The sequence below is a fragment of the Leucoraja erinacea genome, chromosome 4 (genome assembly GCF_028641065.1).
Source record: "Leucoraja erinacea ecotype New England chromosome 4, Leri_hhj_1, whole genome shotgun sequence".
Classification (NCBI taxonomy): domain Eukaryota; kingdom Metazoa; phylum Chordata; class Chondrichthyes; order Rajiformes; family Rajidae; genus Leucoraja; species Leucoraja erinaceus.
In genome coordinates, this window is record NC_073380.1 from 2788109 (window position 1) to 2809421 (window position 21313).

The window sequence follows — 21313 nt, forward strand, 5'->3', positions numbered from 1 at the left end:
TCCCACTGAGAATAGGGAAGATTCAAACAAGAGGACATGACTTGAGAATTAAGGGACAGAAGTTTAGAGGTAACATGAGGGGGAACTTCTTTACTCAGAGAGTGGTAGCTGTGTGGAATGAGCTTCCAGTGAAGGTGGTGGAGGCAGGTTCGTTTAATCATTTAAAAATAAATTGGATAGGTATATGGACGGGAAAGGAATGGAGGGTTATGGTCTGAGTGCAGGTAGATGGGACTAGGGGAGAATAAGTGTTCAGCACGGACTTGTAGGGTCGAGATGGCCTATTTCTGTGCTGTAATTGTTATATGGTTATATATCGTTGGACACAAACAGACACAACTAGGCACAGACATAGACAGACGAAGACAAGCACAAATATAGACATAGACAGCAGAGAGATAGCAGATACAGAGGGAGGGCAGGTTCAGACAGACACCCCCATACCTGGGCATGCACGGCTGAAGCATTGCTGGGTCTGCTGCTTCAGTCCTCGGCACTGGCGCAGCACATCCTGCGATGGGCTTGAACACAGACGCTTCCGAGACTGTACGCCGGCTTCACACGTCTGGCTACAGTCGCTCCACGATCCCCACGGCGACCACATCCCACAGCTCATTTCATCCGACGGGAACCCCCTCGATTCCGCAGATCCGTCACTGCAATCGTTGATCCCATCGCACACCTACACCAAAATACCGCCTGTTACACACTGCAGCAAACACCTACACCAAAACACCGCCTGTAACACACTACAGTACACACCTACACCAAAACACCGCCTGTAACACACTACAGTACACACCTACACCGAAAACACCGCCTGTAACACACTGCAGTACACACCTACACCAAAACACCGCCTGTAACACACTGCAGTACACACCTACACCAAAACACCGCCTGTAACACACTGCAGTACACACCTACACCAAAACACCGCCGGTAACACACTACAGTACACACCTACACCGAAACACCGCCTGTAACACACTACAGTACACACCTACACCAAAACACCGCCTGTAACACACTACAGTACACACCTACACCACTAAACACCGCCTGTAACACACTACAGCACACACCCTACACCGAAAACACCTGTACACACCTGTAACACACTACTACACCGCCTGTACACACCTACACACCTACACCGAAACACCGCCTGTAACACACTACAGTAACACACCTACACCGAAAACACCGCCTGTAACACACTACAGTACACACCTACACCAAAACACCGCCTCTAACACACTACAGCACACACCTACACCAAAAACACCGCCTGTAAACACTACAGTACACACCTCACACCTACAACAACCAAAACACCGCCGTAACACACTACAGTACACACCTACACCAAAACACTGCCTGTAACACACTACAGTACACACCTACACCAAAACACCGCCTGTAACACACTACAGTACACACCTACACCAAAACACCGCCTGTAACACACTACAGTACACACCTACACCAAAACACCGCCTGTAACACACTACAGTACACACCTACACCAAAACACCGCCTGTAACACACTACAGTACACACCTACACCAAAACACCGCCTGTAACACACTACAGTACACACCTACACCAAAACACCGCCTGTTACACACTACAGTACACACCTACACCGAAACACCGCCTGTAACACACTACAGTACACACCTACACCGAAACACACCGCCTGCCTGTAACACACTACAGTACACACCTACACCAAAACACCACCTGTAACACACTACAGTACACACCTACACCAAAACACCGCCTGTAACACACTACAGTACACACCTACACCGAAACACCCGCCTGTAACACACTACACACCTACACCGAAACACTACCTGTAACACACTACAGTACACACCTACACCAAAACACCGCCTGTAACACACTACAGTACACACCTACACCAAAACACCGCCTGTAGCACACTACAGTACACACACTACAGTACACACCTACACCAAAACACCGCCTGTAACACACTACAGTACACACCTACACCAAAACACCGCCTGTAACACACTACAGTACACACCTACACCAAAACACCGCCTGTAACACACTACAGTACACACCTACACCAAAACACCGCCTGTAACACACTACAGTACACACCTACACCGAAACACCGCCTGTAACACACTACAGTACACACCTACACCAAAACACCGCCTGGTACAGTACACACTACAGTAACACCGCCTGTAACACACTCAGTACACACCTACACCAAACACCCGCCTGTAACACACTACATTACACACCTACACCAAAACACCACCTGTAACACACTACAGTACACACCTACACCAAAACACCGCCTGTAACACACTACAGTACACACCTACACCAAAACACCGCCTGTAACACACTACAGTACACACCTACACCAAAACACCGCCTGTAACACACTACAGTACACACCTACACCAAAACACCGCCTGTAACACACTACAGTACACACCTACACCAAAACACCGCCTGTAACACACTACAGTACACACCTACACCAAAACACCGCCTGTAACACACTACAGTACACACCTACACCAAAACACCGCCTGTAACACACTACAGTACACACCTACACCAAAACACCGCCTGTAACACACTACAGTACACACCTACACCAAAACACCGCCTGTAACACACTACAGTACACACCTACACCAAAACACCGCCTGTAACACACTACAGTACACACCTACACCAAAACACCGCCTGTAGCACACTACAGTACACACCTACACCAAAACACCCGCCGGTAACACACACTACAGTACACACCTACACCAAAACACTGCCTGTAACACACTACTACACCCAACCACAGTACACACCTACACCGACCCGCCTGTAACATAGTACAGTACACACCTACACCAAAACACCGCCTGTAACACACTACAGTACACACCTACACCAAAACACCGCCTGTAACACACTACAGTACACACCTACACCGAACCACCGCCTGTAACACACTACAGTACACACCTACACCAAAACACCGCCTGTAACACACTACAGTACACACCTACACCAAAACACCGCCTGTAACACACTACAGTACACACCTACACCAAAACACCGCCTGTAACACACTACAGTACACACCTACACCAAAACACCGCCTGTAACACACTACAGTACACACCTACACCAAAACACCACCTGTAACACACTACAGTACACACCTACACCAAAACACCGCCTGTAACACACTACAGTACACACCTACACCAAAACACCGCCTGTAACACACTACAGTACACACCTACACCAAAACACCGCCTGTAACACACTACACACACTACACCAAAACACCGCCTGTAACACACTACAGTACACACCTACACCAAAACACCGCCTGTAACACACTACAGTACACACCTACACCAAAACACCGCCTGTAACACACTACAGTACACACCTACACCAAACCACCGCCTGTAACACACTACAGTACACACCTACACCAAAACACCGCCTGTAACACACTACAGTACACACCTACACCAAAACACCGCCTGTAACACACTACAGTACACACCTACACCAAAACACGCCTGTAACACACTACAGTACACACCTACACCAAAACACCGCCTGTAACACACTACAGTACACACCTACACCAAAACACCGCCTGTAACACACTACAGTACACACCTACACCAAAACACCGCCTGTAACACACTACAGTACACACCTACACCGAAACACCGCCTGTAACACACTACAGTACACACCTACACCAAAACACCACCTGTAACACACTACAGTACACACCTACACCAAAACCAAAACACCGCCTAACAACCGCCACACTACAGTACACACCTACACCAAAACACCGCCTGTAACACACTACAGTACACACCTACACCAAAACACTGCCTGTAACACACTACAGTACACACCTACACCAAAACACCGCCTGTAACACACTACAGTACACACCTACACCAAACCACCGCCTGTAACACACTACAGTACACACCTACACCGAAACACCGCCTGGTACACACTACAGTACACACCTACACCGAAACACCGCCTGTTACACACTACAGTACACACCTACACCAAAACACCACCTGTAACACACTACAGTACACACCTACACCAAAACACCACCTGTAACACACTACAGTACACACCTACACCAAAACACCGCCTGTAACACACTGCAGTACACACCTACACCTAAACACTGCCTGTAACACGCTACAGTACACACCTACACCAAGCCACCGCCTGTACACACTACAGTACACACCTACACCGAACCACCGCCTGTAACACACTACAGTACACACCTTACACACCCTGTAACACACGACACTACACACCTACACCGAAACACCCGCCTGTAACACACTACAGTACACACCTACACCGAAACACCGCCTGTAACACACTACAGTACACACCTACACCAAAACACCGCCTGTAACACACTACAGTACACACCTACACCAAAACACCGCCTGTAACACACCTACAGTCAACCACCCACCCCAAAACAAAGAACCATACACACCTACACCAAAAACCCAACCCAAAACACACTACAGTACACACCCACACCAAACCACCGCCTGTAACACAGTACAGTACACACCTACACCAAAACACCGCCTGTAACACACTACAGTACACACCTTCACCAAAACACCGCCTGTAACACACACACCTACACACCTACACCTAACATCCGCCTGTAACACACTACAGTTACACACTACCTACACCTACACCAAAACACCGCCTGTTACACACTACAGTACACACCTACACCGAACCACCGCCTGTAACACACTACACTACACACCTATACCAAAACACCGCCTGTAACACACTACAGCACACACCTACACCAAAACACCGCCTGTAACACACTACAGCACACACCTACACCGAAACACTGCCTGAAACACCGCCGGTAACACACTACAGTACACACCTACACCGAAACACCGCCTGTAACACACTACAATACACACCTACACCAAAACACCGCCTGTAACACACTACAGTACACACCTACACCACACACCACCTGTACACCACAGTACACACTACACCAAAACACCTGTAACCACTACAGTACACACCTACACCAAACACCGCACCGCCTGTAACACACTACAGTACACCGCACCTACACCACCTAAAAAACCGCCTGTAACACACTACAGTACACACCTACACCAAACCACCGCCTGTAACACACTACAGTACCACCTACACCAAAACCGCCTGTAACACACTACAGTACACACCTACACCAAAACACCGCCTGTAACACACTACAGTACACACCTACACCAAAACACCGCCTGTAACACACTACAGTACACACCTACACCAAAACACCGCCTGTAACACACTGCAGTACACACCTACACCAAAACACCGCCTGTAACACACTACAGTACACACCCACACCAAACCAACACCTGTACACACCTACACCAAACCACCGCCTGTAACACACTACAGTACACACCTACACCAAACCACCGCCTGTAACACACTACAGTACACACCTACACCAAACCACCGCCTGTAACACACTACAGTACACACCTACACCGAAACACCGCCGGTAACACACTACAGTACACACCTACACCGAAACACCGCCTGTAACACACTACAGTACACACCTACACCACCGAAACACAGTACAAACCTACACCGCACTGCCTGTAACACACTACAGTACACACCTACACCAAAACACCGCCTGTAACACACTACAGTACACACCTACACCAAAACACCGCCTGTAACACACTACAGTACACACCTACACCGAAACACCGCCTGTAACACACTACAGTACACACCTACACCAAAACACCGCCGGTAACACACTACAGTACACACCTACACCAAAACACCGCCGGTAACACACTACAGTACACACCTACACCAAAACACCGCCTGTAACACACTACAGTACACACCTACACCAAAACACCGCCTGTAACACACTACAGTACACACCTACACCAAAACACCGCCTGTAACACACTACAGTACACACCTACACCGAAATACCGCCTGTAACACACTACAGTACACACCTACACCGAAACACTGCCTGTAACACACTACAGTACACACCTACACCAAAACCGACTGTAACACCGAGACACCGCGACTGTAGCCACACACACCCACCGCCGGTCTTCCGCAACACCAGGCGTTGGTCGTCTGTAGTGGTCGCTGACAGCTCACCTGCAGGAAGGTGATGCAGTTGTTGTTGGCGCAGGGGAACATGGGACACGTCTTGGTAGTCTCATTACCCCCGGGGACAGGCGCTGTGGGAACCACCAGCTCTGTAGGGACATGGACACGGCATTACACACGGACACGGCATTTACACATGGACACGGCATTAAACATGGACACAGCATTAAACACGGACACGGCATTAAACATGGACATGCTGTTACACACGGACATGGCATTAAACATGGACACGGCATTAAACATGGACACGCTGTTACACACGGACATGCCGTTACACACGGACACAGCATTAAACACGGACATGGCATTAAACATTGACACGGCATTAAATATTGACACGGCATTAAATATTGACACGGCATTAAACATGGACACGGCATTTACACATGGACACGGCATTTACACATGGACACGGCATTTACACATGGACACGGCATTAAACATGGACACGCCGTTACACATGGACACGCCGTTACACATGGACACAGCATTAAACATGGACACGCTGTTACACACGGACACGGCATTAAACATGGACACGCCGTTACACACGGACACGGCATTAAACATGGACACGGCATTAAACATGGACACGCCGTTACACGCAGACACTCCGTTACACACGGACATGGATACAGTGTTACACATGGACACAGTGTCACACACTGACCCTCGATGAATACTTCCCACCCAACCCCAATGTTCAATAGATTCAGGATCAGTTCCTGTGGATTGAAGGATCGCTAATGTTATCCCACTTTTCAAGAAAGGAGCGAGAGAGAAAACGGGGAATTACAGACCAGTTAGCCTGACTTTGGTGGTGGGAAAGATGCTGGAGTCAATTATTAAAGAGGTAATAATGGGGCATTTGGATAGCAGTAAAAGGATTAGTCCAAGTCAACATGGATTTATGAAAGGGAAATCATGCTTGACTAATCTGGAATTTTTTGAGGATGTGACAAGTAAAACGGATGAAGGGGTGCCAGTGGATGTAGTGTATCTAGACTTTCAGAAAGCCTTTGATAAGGTCCCATACGGGAGTGGTGACTAAAATTAGAGTGCATGGTATTGGGGGTACGGTATTGACATGGATAGAAAATTGGTTGGCAGACCGGAAGCAAAGAGTAGGAGTGAACGGGTCATTTTCAGAATGGCAGGCAGTGGCAAGTGGAGTGCCGCAAGGCTTGGAGTTGGGGCTGCAATTCCTTACCATATATATTAATGATTTGGAAGAGGGAATTAGGAGCAACACTTACAAGTTTGCGGATGACACACAGCTGGGTGGCAGTGTGAACTGTGAAGAGGATGTTAGGAGGTTGCAGGATGATCTGGACAGGTTGAATGAGTGGGCAGATGCGTGGCAGATGCAGCATAATATAGATAAATGTGAGGTTATCCATTTTGGCGGCAAAAGCAAGGGGGCAGATTATTATCTCAACGGGGTTAGGTTAGGTAAGGGGGAGGTACAGCGAGATCTGGGCGTCCTTGTACACCGGTCACTGAAAGTTGGCTTACAGGTACAGCAGGCAGTGAAGAAAGCTAATGGAATGCTGGCCTTCATAACAAGAGGATTTCAATATAGGAATAAAGAGGTTCTTCTGCAGTTGTAAAGGGCTCTGGTAAGACCACATCTGGAGTATTGTGTACAGTTTTGGTCTCTTAATTTGAGGAAGGACATCCTTGTGATTGAAGCAGTGCAGTGTAGGTTCACAAGATTGATCCCTGGGATGGCGGGACTGTCATATGAGGAAAGATTGAAAAGATTAGCCTTGTATTCACAGGAGTTTGGAAGAATGAGGGGGATCTTATAGAAACATATAAAATTATAAAAGGACTGGACAAGCTAGATGCAGGAAAAATGTTCCCAATGTTGGGCGAGTCCAGAACCGGGGGCCACAGTCTTAGAATAAAGGGGAGGTAATTTAAGACTGAGGTGAGAAAAAACTTTTTCACCCAGAGAGTTGTGAATTTGTGGAATTCCCTGCCACAGAGGGCAGTGGAGGCCAAATCACTGGATGGATTTAAGAGAGAGTTAGATAGAGCTCTAGAGGCTAGTGGAGTCAAGGGATATGGGGAGAAGGCAGGCACGGGTTATTGATTGGGGATGATCAGCCATGATCACATTGAATGGCGGTGCTGGCTCGAAGGGCCGAATGGCCTACTCCTGCACCTATTTTCTATGTTTCTATGTTTATATGACCCTGGCCCTCCCCTATCCCCACCCCCTTCATGCTCCCACGTCGAGGCCAACCCGACCACTGACCCTCACCCCACCTGTGACCCTGACTCACTTGAACCCCCACACTGCCCCCTACAGGGGAGAGTGACTCACCACAGTCCAGCTCGTCCTCGGTCAGTGGACAGTCAGCCACACCGTCACACAGGCGGCTGGAGTCCAGGCACACGCCATCCGTGCACAGGAAGCTGCCGGGGCAAGGGGGCAACCGCTCCGAACCTGGGGGCGTGGGGTCACAGCGGGGTCAAGGAGGGGTCACCATCCACAACCCCAGTCATCCCCCCAACCTAACCTAATAATCCCCACCCTCCACCCACCCCACTCCCCCACCCCGTACAACAACTCCCCCACCCCCTCTACTCCCACCCTCCACCCCCTCTCCCTCCCCCTCTCCCACCCCCCCTCTACCCCTCTCCCCCCACCCCCTCTCCCCCCCCCCCCCCCCCCACTCCCCACCCCACCCCTCTCCCACCCCACTCAACAACCCACTCCCCCACCCCCTCTCCCCACCCCACTCCCCCACCCCACTCCCCCCCACCCACCACTCCCCCTCCCACCCCTCTCCCCCACCCCACTCCCCCACCCCACTCTCCCCCTCTACCCCTCTCCCCACCCCCTCTCCCCCTCTACCCCTCTCCCCACCCCCACCCCCTCCCCCCCACCCCACTCCCCCAACCCACCCCCTCCCCCTCTCCCCACCCCACTCCCCCTCTCCCCCTCTCCCACCCCTCTCCCCCCACCCCACTCCCCCACACCCCACTCCCCCACCCCACTCCCCCCCCCCCCACCCCCCCCCCCCACCCCCTCCCCCCCCCCTCCCCACCCCCCCACTCCCCCCCCCTCACACCCACCCCGTCTCCCCACCCCCTCTCCCCCCCCCCCCACCCCACCCCCTCTCCCACCCCGTACCAACTCCCCCCACCCCCTCCCCCACCCCCCCTCCACACCCCCCCACCCCACCCTCTCCATCCCCACCCCTTCTCCCACCCTCTCCCCACCCCTCACAGAGTTGCCGGTGCCCCTCTCCCCCTCTCCCCACCCCCACCTCCCTAGTCCCCCACCACATTCCTTCAGTCCTCCCTGCTCACCTCTCTCGCTGCCACCCGCCCCCACCACCCACCCCATCTCAGAGCCAGCCCCTCTCCCCCCCCACTCACCCCAGGTGTCCACGTGCTCATCCCACCACTCTGGACACTGGGGAATGCCGTCACGGAGTTGCCGGTGCTGGATACACAGGGAGCTGCCGGCACATTGCACCTCGCCCACGGCACATGTCCAGTTGCACGCGTGCTCGTCGCTGCCATCGCCGCAGTCCAGCTCGCGGTCACAGAGCCAGCCGCGCGGCATGCACTCCCCGCTCCCACACCGGAACTCATAGTGGCTGCAGCTCGGGCCAGCTGTGGACACACACTGACCGCTCACTGCATGTACAGATGACCCCAGCCCTGACCACTCACTGTGTGTACCCTCCCGACCCCAGCCCTGACCACTCACTGTGTGTACCCCCGACCCCCGCCCTGACCGCTCGCTGTGTGTACCCCCGACCCCAGCCCTGACCCCTCACTGTGTGTACCCGACCCCAGCCCTGACCACTCACTGTGTGTACCCGACCCCAGCCCTGACCACTCACTGCCTGTACCTCCCCCCGACCCCAGCCCTGACCCCTCACTGTGTGTACCCGACCCCAGCCCTGACCCCTCACTGTGTGTACCCCCCGACCCCCCAGCCCTGACCCCTCACTGTGTGTACCCCCCGACCCCAGCCCTGACCACTCACTGTGTGTACCCCCCCCGACCCCAGCCCTGACCACTCACTGCCTGTACAGAGACCCCAGCCCTGACCACTCACTGCCTGTACCCCCCCCCCCCACCCCCCGACCCCCCTGACCACTCACTGTGTGTACTCGACCCCAGCCCTGACCACTCACTGTGTGTACCCGACCCCAGCCCTGACCACTCACTGTGTGTACCCGACCCCAGCCCTGACCACTCACTGTGTACCCCCCGACCCCAGCCCTGACCACTCACTGTGTGTACTCGACCCCAGCCCTGACCACTCACTGTGTGTACTCGACCCCAGCCCTGACCACTCACTGTGTGTACCCAGACCCCAGCCCTGACCCCTCACTACAGCCCTGACCCCTCACCCCAGCCCTGACCCCTCACTGTCGACCTTGACCCCCCCCCGACCCTCAGCCCTGACCCCTCACTGTCTGTACCCCCCCACCCAGCCCTGACCACTCCCTGTGTGTACCCCCGACCCCCCCCCTGACCATTCACCTGCTGTACCCCCCGACCCCCGCCCTGACCCCTCACCTGTGTACCTCTCCCCCCCAGCCCCAACCACTCACTGAGTGTGTACAATTGGACCCCAGCCCTGACCCGACACTGCCTGTCCCCCCCCCCCGACCCCGGTGCCCTGACCACAGCACTGTCGAGGTACACAAGGCCATGGGGCCCTCGACTGGTCCGGTCATTGGCCGGATTCTCAGGCCGGCCTGCGGACACACACACTGACCGCTCACACGCCGTGCACGGGACCCCAACCCCACGATGACCAGTCACTGTGTGTACAACCTTGACATGGAACCCGGGCACTCTGACACTGGGACCACACAAGGCGCACTGGCAGACCTCTCCATCCACTGGACACTGCCACACACCCACCCTCACCCCTCCCCTCCCTCCCCCACACGCCTCTCTCCCACTCCATCCCCTCCCTCCCCTACCCGTTCCTTCATCCCCCACCCAAGCCTCTCACCCCTGGTCAACTCCCTCCCCATCACCACATGCCACTCTCCCTCCCCTCACACACCCTCATCCCCCCCTCCCACACTGGCTCAAATGAGTGTTGGCAATTGCTTCCTTCCCCCTACCTGACATTGGGGGTCCAGCAGAGGGTCCGGTGATTGAGGGTCCAGCGGTTGAGGTTCCGGGCAAGGTTGGGGCCGAGCTGGTCACCGGGCAGTTGGCCGGATTCTCGTCCTCGCCCTGGGCACAGTCGATCACTCCGTCACACAGCCGCGCTCGTGGAACACACTGACCGTCCCCACAGGCCATCGCCTCCACACCGCACCTCACGGGCACTGGGGAACACACGCATGGTCAACACTGGCAGACTGTCACCACATGCACACACTCACACCGACACAGGCGTCACGCACACGCACACGGACAATGGGGATATAACACAAGGACATACAAGGGTACACACACACGGGCACAGGCGGACATGCATAACGGGGAATACACACATGGAAACACACACGGACACAGGTGGACACGCACACAGACACAGTCGGACATGCACACATGGATAGCTAGATAAACACACAATGCACACTGGACACGCAAGATCACTGAGACACGCAACACACACACACATGGACCATTACGTTGACTCTGTACTGTACACTGACAATGACATATAAATTGACACACAATTCATTTTTTTTTTATCATTGATTTCACACACAGGCAGACACAGACATCAACCACACACCTCACACATGCACAGATATCAAACACACACAGTCACACGCAACACTACGGGCCTGTCCCCAGGACCTGATGGGATCTATCGCAGGTGACTGAGAGAAGCAAGAGAGGAAATTGCGGGATCCTAAACCAAGAGTCATTGCATCTCCTCTCACCACGGACGAGGTCTCGGTGGACTGGGCAGTGACCAATGCTTGGTTGAAGAAGGGAAGCAGAGATGATCCAGGGAATCTGGTGAGCCTCATGCCAGTTGTTGGGAAACTATTGGAGAGAATTCTGCGGGATAGGATTTTCTCCCATTTGGAAGCTTGAAGGTGCGCACCACCAGACTCAGGAACAGCCTCTTCCCCTCTGATATCAGGCTGCTGAATGGTCCTTCCATAAGCCTCTACCCCATTGCAGACATTGGTCTCTGGAACTGGTGCGCTACAAAGCTGAGAACTATATTCTGCACTCTGTATCTTCCCCATTGCTCTGCCTATTGTGTTTGAGTGTGTTTATGTACAGCATTATCTGATGTGTTTGGAGAGCGTGCAGAGCAAAGCTTTACACTGTAGCTGGGTACATGTAAAGCTAAACCTGGCCTCACCCCCCCCCCTCGGTCAGTGACGTACCGGCCGTTGGGCACAGCAGCTCGTCCAGGCCGTCGGTACAGTGGTCAGTGCCGTCACACAGCAGCTCGTTGGGCAGGCACCGCTCCTCGGGACACTGGAACTGCCCCGGGCCACACACGCAGCCCCGCTCATCACTAAAGTCACCGCAGTCGTCCCGCCCGTCACATCGAAGGCCGTAGGGCACGCACATGCCCGTCCAGCACTGGAACTCCACTGGCGTGCAGAGTGACCGGCACCCTGGGGAGAGAGCAGTGGTCAGCAACCCCACACCGATTTACCACATGGTGAACCCTGGCCCAGACACAGACACCACGCACAGCACAGACACTCCACTGGGAGACAGAATGACCGGTAGCTTGTGGAGAGGGTGGTGGTCAGCATCCATCCAGCGACTGACCGCACAGGGACAGCCAAACACAGGGGCCTCTGCCCCAAACCCAGACCTTCACACCACCACAGGTTGGACACATACTGCCCAGTGCCCCGACCCTGCACTCTCCCCGTGACCCCACGACCCAGTGACCCCAAGACCCCGCGACCCCGTGACCCCATGATCCGGTGACCCCACGACCCCATGACCCCGCTACACGGTGACCCCGTGAACCCATGACCCCCAGACCCCATGACCCCAAGACCCCACGACACAGTGACCCCACGACACAGTGACCCCATGACCCCGTGACCCAGTGACCCCACGACCCTGTGACCCGGCCGAACCTGCCTCGCCGGACTGACCGACAGAGTGACCGTCACACCGGCGCAGGATGGACACGCACTGCCACGATCCCCGACCCCTGACCCCACGCCCTCACCGTGACCCAGTGACCCCACGACCCGGTCGTACCTGCCTCGTCGGACTGGTCAGCACAGTCGGAGTGACCGTCACACCGGCGCAGGATGGGCACGCACTGCCCGGTGCCGCAGCGGAACTCCTGGTCAGCACAGGCGCCCGAGGGGCAGTCGGCCTCGTCGGAGCGGTCGGGGCAGTCCGGCCAGCCGTCGCAGCGCTCCCGCGGCCCCACACACTGACCGCTGGTGCAGCGGAAGTGTCCGGGCTCACAGCTGGACACGCACGCCTCGTCCGAACCGTCCCCGCAGTCGTCCTCGTTGTCACAGAGCCAGGCCCGCGGCACACAGCGGCCGGACGCACACCGGAACTCACCGTCCACACACACGCCAGGCTCACCACACTGACCCCCCTCACACTCCCACTCACCCGCCCAGCACGTGCTGCCCGCGGGGGGAGAGAGAGGAGGGGGAGAGAGAGAAAGAGAGAGAGAGTTAGATTTACCTGCGTTTACCTGCGTCTCTCTCTAAACCCGTCCTATCCATGTACCCGCCTAAACGTTGTGACACTACCTGCCTCAACTACCTCCTCCGGCAGCTTATTCCATAAACCCACCGCCCTCCATGAGAATAAGTTGCCCCTCATGTTCCTATTAAATATTTCCCCCCTCACCTCAAACCTATGTCCTCTGGTTCAGGCTTTCCCAACTCTGGGTAAAAGGCTGTGTATGTTGACGGTGGGCCGGACTCCAGTGGTCAATCAGTGTGGCACGAGTCTGGTGTGACAGCCCACCCCTGTGGACAGTTAGTGTGTGGCACTCCTCCCCCCCCCCGACAGGACTCCATGGACGGTCAGTATCATCCCCCCCCCCTCACAGCCAGACTCCATGCCCCCCCCCACTGCGGTTCCCCCCTCCCCCATATCCCTCTCACCCATACCCCCCCTCTCCCCCCCTGCGCTCACTCACCAGTTGCGACAGTCCTGGCTGATGGCGGTGCCCTGGGGGTAGGCGGTCTCACCCCAGTAACAGGGGCAGTTGGACGGGGGCACACACAGCCCCCTGCATCTGCAAGGACACCAGTGGTCAGTGGGGCGGTCAGCAGCTGGACACAGCAAGGAGGGGGGGGGGGGGTCCGTGTGAGGGGTGAGGGGTGGGTGGGGCGAGGAGGTGGGGGGTGTCTGCAGAGGAGGTAGGGTGGGGTGTGAAGGGAAGCAGGGTCAGACCATGACCAGACATGGGGGGAGGAGGAGGGGGGGGGGGGTGAGGAGGGGGGGGGTTACGAAGGGAGGGTCTCAGCATTGCAGACAATGCTTTGAGTGCAGGTATGGAGATGAGGGGGGTCGCCAAATTAGAAGGGCGGAGGAGAGAGGGAGGAGATTTACTAGAATGTTGGGAGACAACTAAGTTACAGAGAGGGTTGAGGAGGAGGATTCTCTGGAGGCAGGAGGTTAAGGGGGAGATAGGGGGGGATGAGGGGAGAAGTGACAAGCTTTTCCCTTTGAGAATGGGGAAGATTCAAACAGGAGGACATGACTTCAGAATTAAGGGACAGAAGTTTAGGGGTAATATGAGGGGGAACTTCTTTACGCAGAGAGTGGTGGCTGTGTGGAATGAGCTCCCAGTGGAGTGGGGGGCAGGTTCATTGGTACAGTTCCGTACGAGGGGGGGGGGTCTCAGTGCAGGCAGGTCACAGGCGAAAAAAAATTTGTTCGGCACGGACTTTGTAGGGCCGAGATGGGTGCATAAGGGAGGAGGGGGTGTACAGAGGAGGAGGAGGAGTGGGGGGAGGGGGGGGGGGGGATTCCTACGAGGGGGGTGGCTCACCAGAGAGGCCATACGGCATAAGGAGGGGGGGGTATGAATGGGGGACCTCACCATTACAGACCATACGGTGCCCTGCGGGGGACCTCAATTACAGCCCTCGGGCAGAAGCACCCTCCACACAGGGCAAGGAGTGGCAGTGGGGGTCGGGGGGAGCAGTCCGGGTGGCACAGCTGGGCTGGCAGGGGGGTCCGCAGGCCTCGTACACCCTCCCCCCCTCTCGCACTGCATGGCTGCAAAACAACGGGGGCACAGTCAGTGACCGGCCCACCAACATCACCAACCCACCCCGCACCCCGCACCCACCCCTCTTGCAGTACTGCTAACCATCCACCCCAATACTCATCCCCACCCCCCTTCCTCTCACCCTTCCACATGCACCCCCACTCCTCACCCACAAACTCCCAGACCTCGCCACCATCCCAGTACTACCCCAGTACCCCATCGCTCCCCCCGGACCAGCCCACTGTCCACCACAATATTCACCCCTATCACCACCACCACCAGCATGGGGAGGGTCACAGCAGCTGAATAACCCACTGCCTCGCACGTCACTGGCACGTGGGGAAACGGGAGCACCCGGAGAAATCCCACGTGGTCACGGAACCTCGCAAGACAGCACCCGTGGTCAGGATCGAACCCAGGTCTCTGGAGCTGTGAGGCAGCAACTCTACCGCTGCATCAGCATGGCAACCCGTCCTCAGGCTGCTGACACTGCACGATGCTCACAGTGGGGTATGTCACACCACTCAATACCACGCCAGGACACAACACGCCCCATCACAACACAACCAGCCCCACCACAACACAACCACGCCCCACCACAACACAACCAGCCCCACCACAACACACCCAGCCCCCCCACATATATCTATCTATATTTAAAACTCTGTGTGTGTGTGTGTGTGTGTGTGTGTGTGTGTGTGTGTGTGTGTGTGTGTGTGTGTGTGTGTGTGTGTGTGTGTGTGTGTGTGTGTGTGTGTGTGTGTGTGTGTGTGTGTGCGTGGCTGTGCGTGTGTGTTTCTGCCTGTCTTGTGGGTGCCAGCATTTGATTAGTTGCTACGCCAACACCACATGCAGAAACGCCGAGATATTTTCCATTTCGGTAGAGATTTCACTTTTCATTCCAAGTATCCACTCCTGATTAAATTTTGTCGTGTTTATGTACACACTTTTAATGAAATCCTTCTCCCCCCCCCCCCCCCCCCTGATTTTGTCGCCTCCATAACGCTGCTGGCGCCCGCCTCTCGCCTCAAAGACGCCATTTAAAAACAGCCGAAAGAAGCCGCCCCACGACCGCCAGCTGTCTCCCCCCTCTCTCTGTCTCTGCCCCCTCTCTGTCTCTGTCTCTCCCTCTCCGGAGACTGCCGCCAGTTCTACGACCGCCCGCCCGCCGCCTCGCTCGGCATCCTCAGGTCTATCCCACCCGTGGCCCCCCTCCAGTCCATGCCTGGTGAGGACGCTGCTGCCTGGGCTCGAGCAGAACCTGGAGCTGGAGAGAGCGACTGATCCAACCCCCCCCACCTCATTCACCTCTCTCCCCCCATCCTCTCCTTCCTCTCACCCTCTCCCCGCAGATAGAGCAGCCCCCACCCCCCTCAACTGCACGTTGGGGGAACAGACCCAACGGGTCTGCACTTGGTGTAGTAACATATAAGATGGTAAAGGGTTTGGACATGCTAGAGGCAGGAAACATGTTCCCGATGTTGGGGGAGTCCAGAACTAGGGGCCACAGTTTAAGAATAATGGGTAAGCCATTTAGAACGGAGACATAGAGTTGTGAGTCTTTGGAATTCTCTGCCTCAGAGGGCAGTGGAGGCCGGTTCTCTGGATACTTTCAAGAGAGAGCTAGATAGGGCTCTTAAAAATAATGGAGTCAGGGGATATGGGGAGAGGGCAGGAACGGGGTACTGATTGGGGATGGTCAGCTGTGATCACATTGAATGGCTCGAAGGGCCGAATGGCCTACTCCTGCACCTATTGTCTATTGTCTAACATGCCCCACCCGCCCAATACGTACGGCAGAGGTCCTGTGACCGCCAGCGTACGTAGACGCCCCTCTCGTTGCACTCCTCAGCGTAGGTGGCGATGGCGGTGCACAGACACTCGCAGTCCCCTCCTGAGTCACACCTGCACACGGCAAGAACATGCGTCAAACATGAGAGCGGCCACGGCACGCAACAGTCATGGGGAATTTACTGGATCATCACGGAACCATGACAGGGATCGTGTCCGATGTTCCCGGAATCCGTATTGGGAAGGAGACAGATCCCTGGGATGGGGATTGATCCCGGGAACGGTGGGATGGATCATGGGAATGGGGTCAGTCCAACAGACTGAGAGCTGGAGTGAGGATGGGTGGGCCCACGGTTGGCACGGTGACGCAACAGATAGAGTTGTTGCCTCACAGCGTCAGGGACCCAGGCTCCATCCTGACTACGGGGTTTGCACGCTCTCCCTGTATCCACGTATGCTCCGGTTTCCTGCCACATCACGAGACGTACAGATTAATTGGCTTCTGTAAATTGCAGCTGGTGTGTAGGGAGCGGATGAGAAAATGGGATAACATAGAACTGGTTGATGGTCGTTGTGGACTGGATGGGCTGAAGGGCCTGTTTCCTTGCTGTATCTCTACTAAACTAAACTAGAGTGCGTCAACAGGCCCGTTGGACCACAGAGTCCGTGCCCAGTGTCCGGGTTGGTGGCCGCTTGAGGGGGAGAGGGAGTGGGCGGAAGGTTCCGGATGTGGTGTGGGGATTTACTCACACACCTCCCCTCCATCCCGTGGAGAGTTACTCACCCACACGCGTCGTACACACACCACTGGTAGAAGGGCTGTGGCGGTACCTCCGTGTGACACGCCTGGAACACGTGCTGGCTGATCACGCCACACCGCTTCCGTGCCCAGGTCACGCGGTGAGGGTTCTCCTGATGGGCAGAAGGGCCAGAGCGGCATCACGGGATGTATGACTAACGCCACAGCACACGCACACACGGGAGACACGGATACAAGCACACTTGGCCACCGACACGGATACAAGCACACGTGGGCACAGACGCGGGCACTGACACGGATACACAGACGCGGGCACAGACACGGATACATGCACACGCGGGCACAGACACGGGTACAAGCACACGCGGGCACAGACACGGATACATGCACACACGGGCACAGACGCGGGCACAGACACGGATACACGGATACAAGCACACCTGGGCACAGCACCGGCACACGCACATGCGAGCGCATGCACACGCGGAAAACAACAGAGGTAGCAATGAACACACAGGTATTGTAACACGCAGGGCAGACACGGACCCACATGGGCATGGGCACGGAAACATGCCAGCACAGGAACACGCTGGCACAGGAATACACCGGGAAGGATGTTGCCAGGACTCGAGGGCTTGAGCTAGAGGGAGAGGTTGAGCAGGCAAGGACTTTATTCCCTGGAGCGCAGGAGAATGAGGGGTGATCTTATAGAGGATAAACCCACGAGGGTAAATGCAGAATGAAGTTCAGAGGACATGGGTTTGAGGTGAGAGATTTGATAGGAACCTGAGGGGTGACTTTTCATACAGAAGGTGGTGGGTTTATGGAACGAGCTGCCTGAGGAGTTAGTTGACGCAGCCTTTAGGCAGGTACATGATTACGAGAGGTTTAGAGGGATATGGGCCAAACACAGGCAGGTGGGACTAGTGTAGATGGGGCATGTTGGTCGTTGCGGGCAAGTTGGGCCGAAGGTCCTGTTTCTGCGGTGTGTGACAAGTCTGGGGGAAGTGTTGGGGATATGCTGGATAGGTCCGTGTCCCTTGGTCCTTGTCCCAGGTCCATGTTCCCCGGTCTCTTTCCCCCGGGTACGTGTCCGTGTCGCGGGTCTGTGTCGCGGGTCCATGTTGCAGTCACTCACGGAGCAGGGCTGTGGAACGTCATCCTCTGACAGCTCGGGGCAGCTGGGGCTGAGGCGCCAGGAGTTGGCAAAGCGTTCGGGCGTCGCCTCCACCATCCCCTGCCGCGCGGTGAAGTCGTTCTCCGTGTCCCCGTCGAAGTTCCCACACAGACCGCTGACACGGCCACGATACCGTGGCTCCAGGCGCACGTACACACGTGTTCCTGCCGAGAGAAGAAGACAGTGAGGCACACGCGCATGCACAGCGACACACTCACACACGCAAAGCAACCCGCGCATATAGACACACATGCACAGAGACACATGCAAAGCAACGCGCACATACGCACGCACATGCACAGCGACACACACACATGCATATGCACAACACGCACAAATGCACCTGCACTTTTTATTTATTTTTATTTTTATTTTTTTTATTTTTTTTTATTTAATTTTTATTAGAAGTACGGTAAGTTACAATAATACATAACACATATGCCTTAATACATTTTTTGTACCGCTTCATTTTTTGAGCTTTAAGAAAAAGATAGAAGTAAAGGAAGTAAGGAAAGTGCGCAAGAGTCGTGAAGGTGTAGGAGAGTATTGAGAAAAGAAAGCCCCTTAGAAAAGTAGTTAGAGTAGGAAGTAAAGAAAGAAAGTAGACCCTAGAAAAGAAGGAAAAAGAAAGGAGAAACAATCGCTCTATTATAACATTAAACTCTGCAGAAAGGGGACTACCAACGAAATCTGTTTTTGTTGTTTTTTTTTGTTTTTTTACCCCCCGTTGCTAGATCCTGGTACCTTTTATTTATTTATTCATTTATTTATTTATTTTTTATATTAGTATTGCACCTTATGTTTGTAATAGTTCTAAAAACGTAGACCACGTCTTTTGGAAGTGGTCTGGTTTACCTGCTAAGAGGAATCTCATCTCTTCCAGATGTAGTGTTTCAAACATATTTGATATCCACATTTTTATTGTTGGTGTAGGCGCATTTTTCCAGAATTTAAGTATGAGCTTTTTTCCCATTATTAGCCCGTAATTGAGTAAATTCTACTGAAACACGTTTAGTTCAGGGTTACCTTCCGATATTCCAAAAATAATCCATTCTGGTTTTGGTACCAGTTTTATTTTAATTAATTTTGTAAAGGTGTCAAATATTTCATTCCAGAATTTTTGTATTTTTGTACAAAAAACAAAAGAATGCGCTATGGTAGCTTCTTGACACAGACATTTATCACAGATGGGTGAGACATTAGGGAAGAGTTTATTTTAGTTTTTGAATAATATAGTCTATGTAATGTTTTGAATTGGATGAGAATATGTCGTACGTTGATCGAACATTTATGCACCTGTGTAAGTGATTGTCCCAGCTCTCTTTGGGACTTTTTATAGCTAATTCTTGTTCCCAGTCTCTTCTAATTCCATCAGTTGTGGGTATTTCTATGTTTAAGATGATGTTATATAAGTATGATATTAGATTCGCTGATTCCGCCTATGTCTTCATTGCTTCATCCAGTAAGTCTGTAGGCATATTATGATAGTCTTTTGTGTATTTTTTCAGATAATCATGAATTTGAAGATATTTAAAATATTGATTATTTTTCAAATTATATTTCAGTTGTAGTTGTTGAAATGATAATAATTTTCCCAATTCATACAGATCTCCGAGCGTTTTGATTCCCATTTTTTCCCATTGTATCAATGATTTGTCTATAATTGATGGTTTAAATGATGGATTATTAACTATTGGTATTAAAAGAGATAGGTTTCTTCAATTTTAGATTCTGTTTTATTTGTTTCCATGTTCTAAGTGCTATGTATATTGGTTATAATTTTTGTTATTCAGCTATAGTGAGAGAGAGAGTCTCCTTATTACACGGTATTTTTTCCATTACAATCCAGTCCACCTAATTGTCACAGGTGAATTTTTTAATATTTACTGCCCAAGATATTTAAATATCAATATTGTGATAGGCGAGGTCTGCTCTATATTACACGGAGAGCATTCCTCTCTTTTAATTACAATCCAGTACCTGCTGGGCAGAATTGTCCAGCAGGTGAATCATATTTTTAATATTTACTGCCCAATTATAATACATAAAGTTAGGGAGCGCTAGACCACCCAACTCTTTTCGTTTATTAAGGTGTGCTCTTTGTATTCTATAT

The 21313-nt window shown here is 53.5% G+C and overlaps 1 protein-coding gene across 1 annotated transcript in view; it reads right to left on the reverse strand.

Moving 5' to 3' along the window:
• sspo (SCO-spondin) overlaps positions 1-21313 on the reverse strand; it is a 214785-nt gene that overhangs the window by 159365 nt on the left and 34107 nt on the right. The window contains 12 exon segments of the mRNA XM_055633417.1: positions 445-682; positions 6277-6377; positions 8624-8746; positions 9685-9924; positions 11403-11612; positions 12639-12875; positions 13483-13868; positions 14393-14491; positions 15343-15480; positions 17264-17377; positions 18048-18175; positions 19162-19364. Of these exon segments, the coding sequence (XP_055489392.1) occupies positions 445-682; positions 6277-6377; positions 8624-8746; positions 9685-9924; positions 11403-11612; positions 12639-12875; positions 13483-13868; positions 14393-14491; positions 15343-15480; positions 17264-17377; positions 18048-18175; positions 19162-19364 (2217 nt within the window).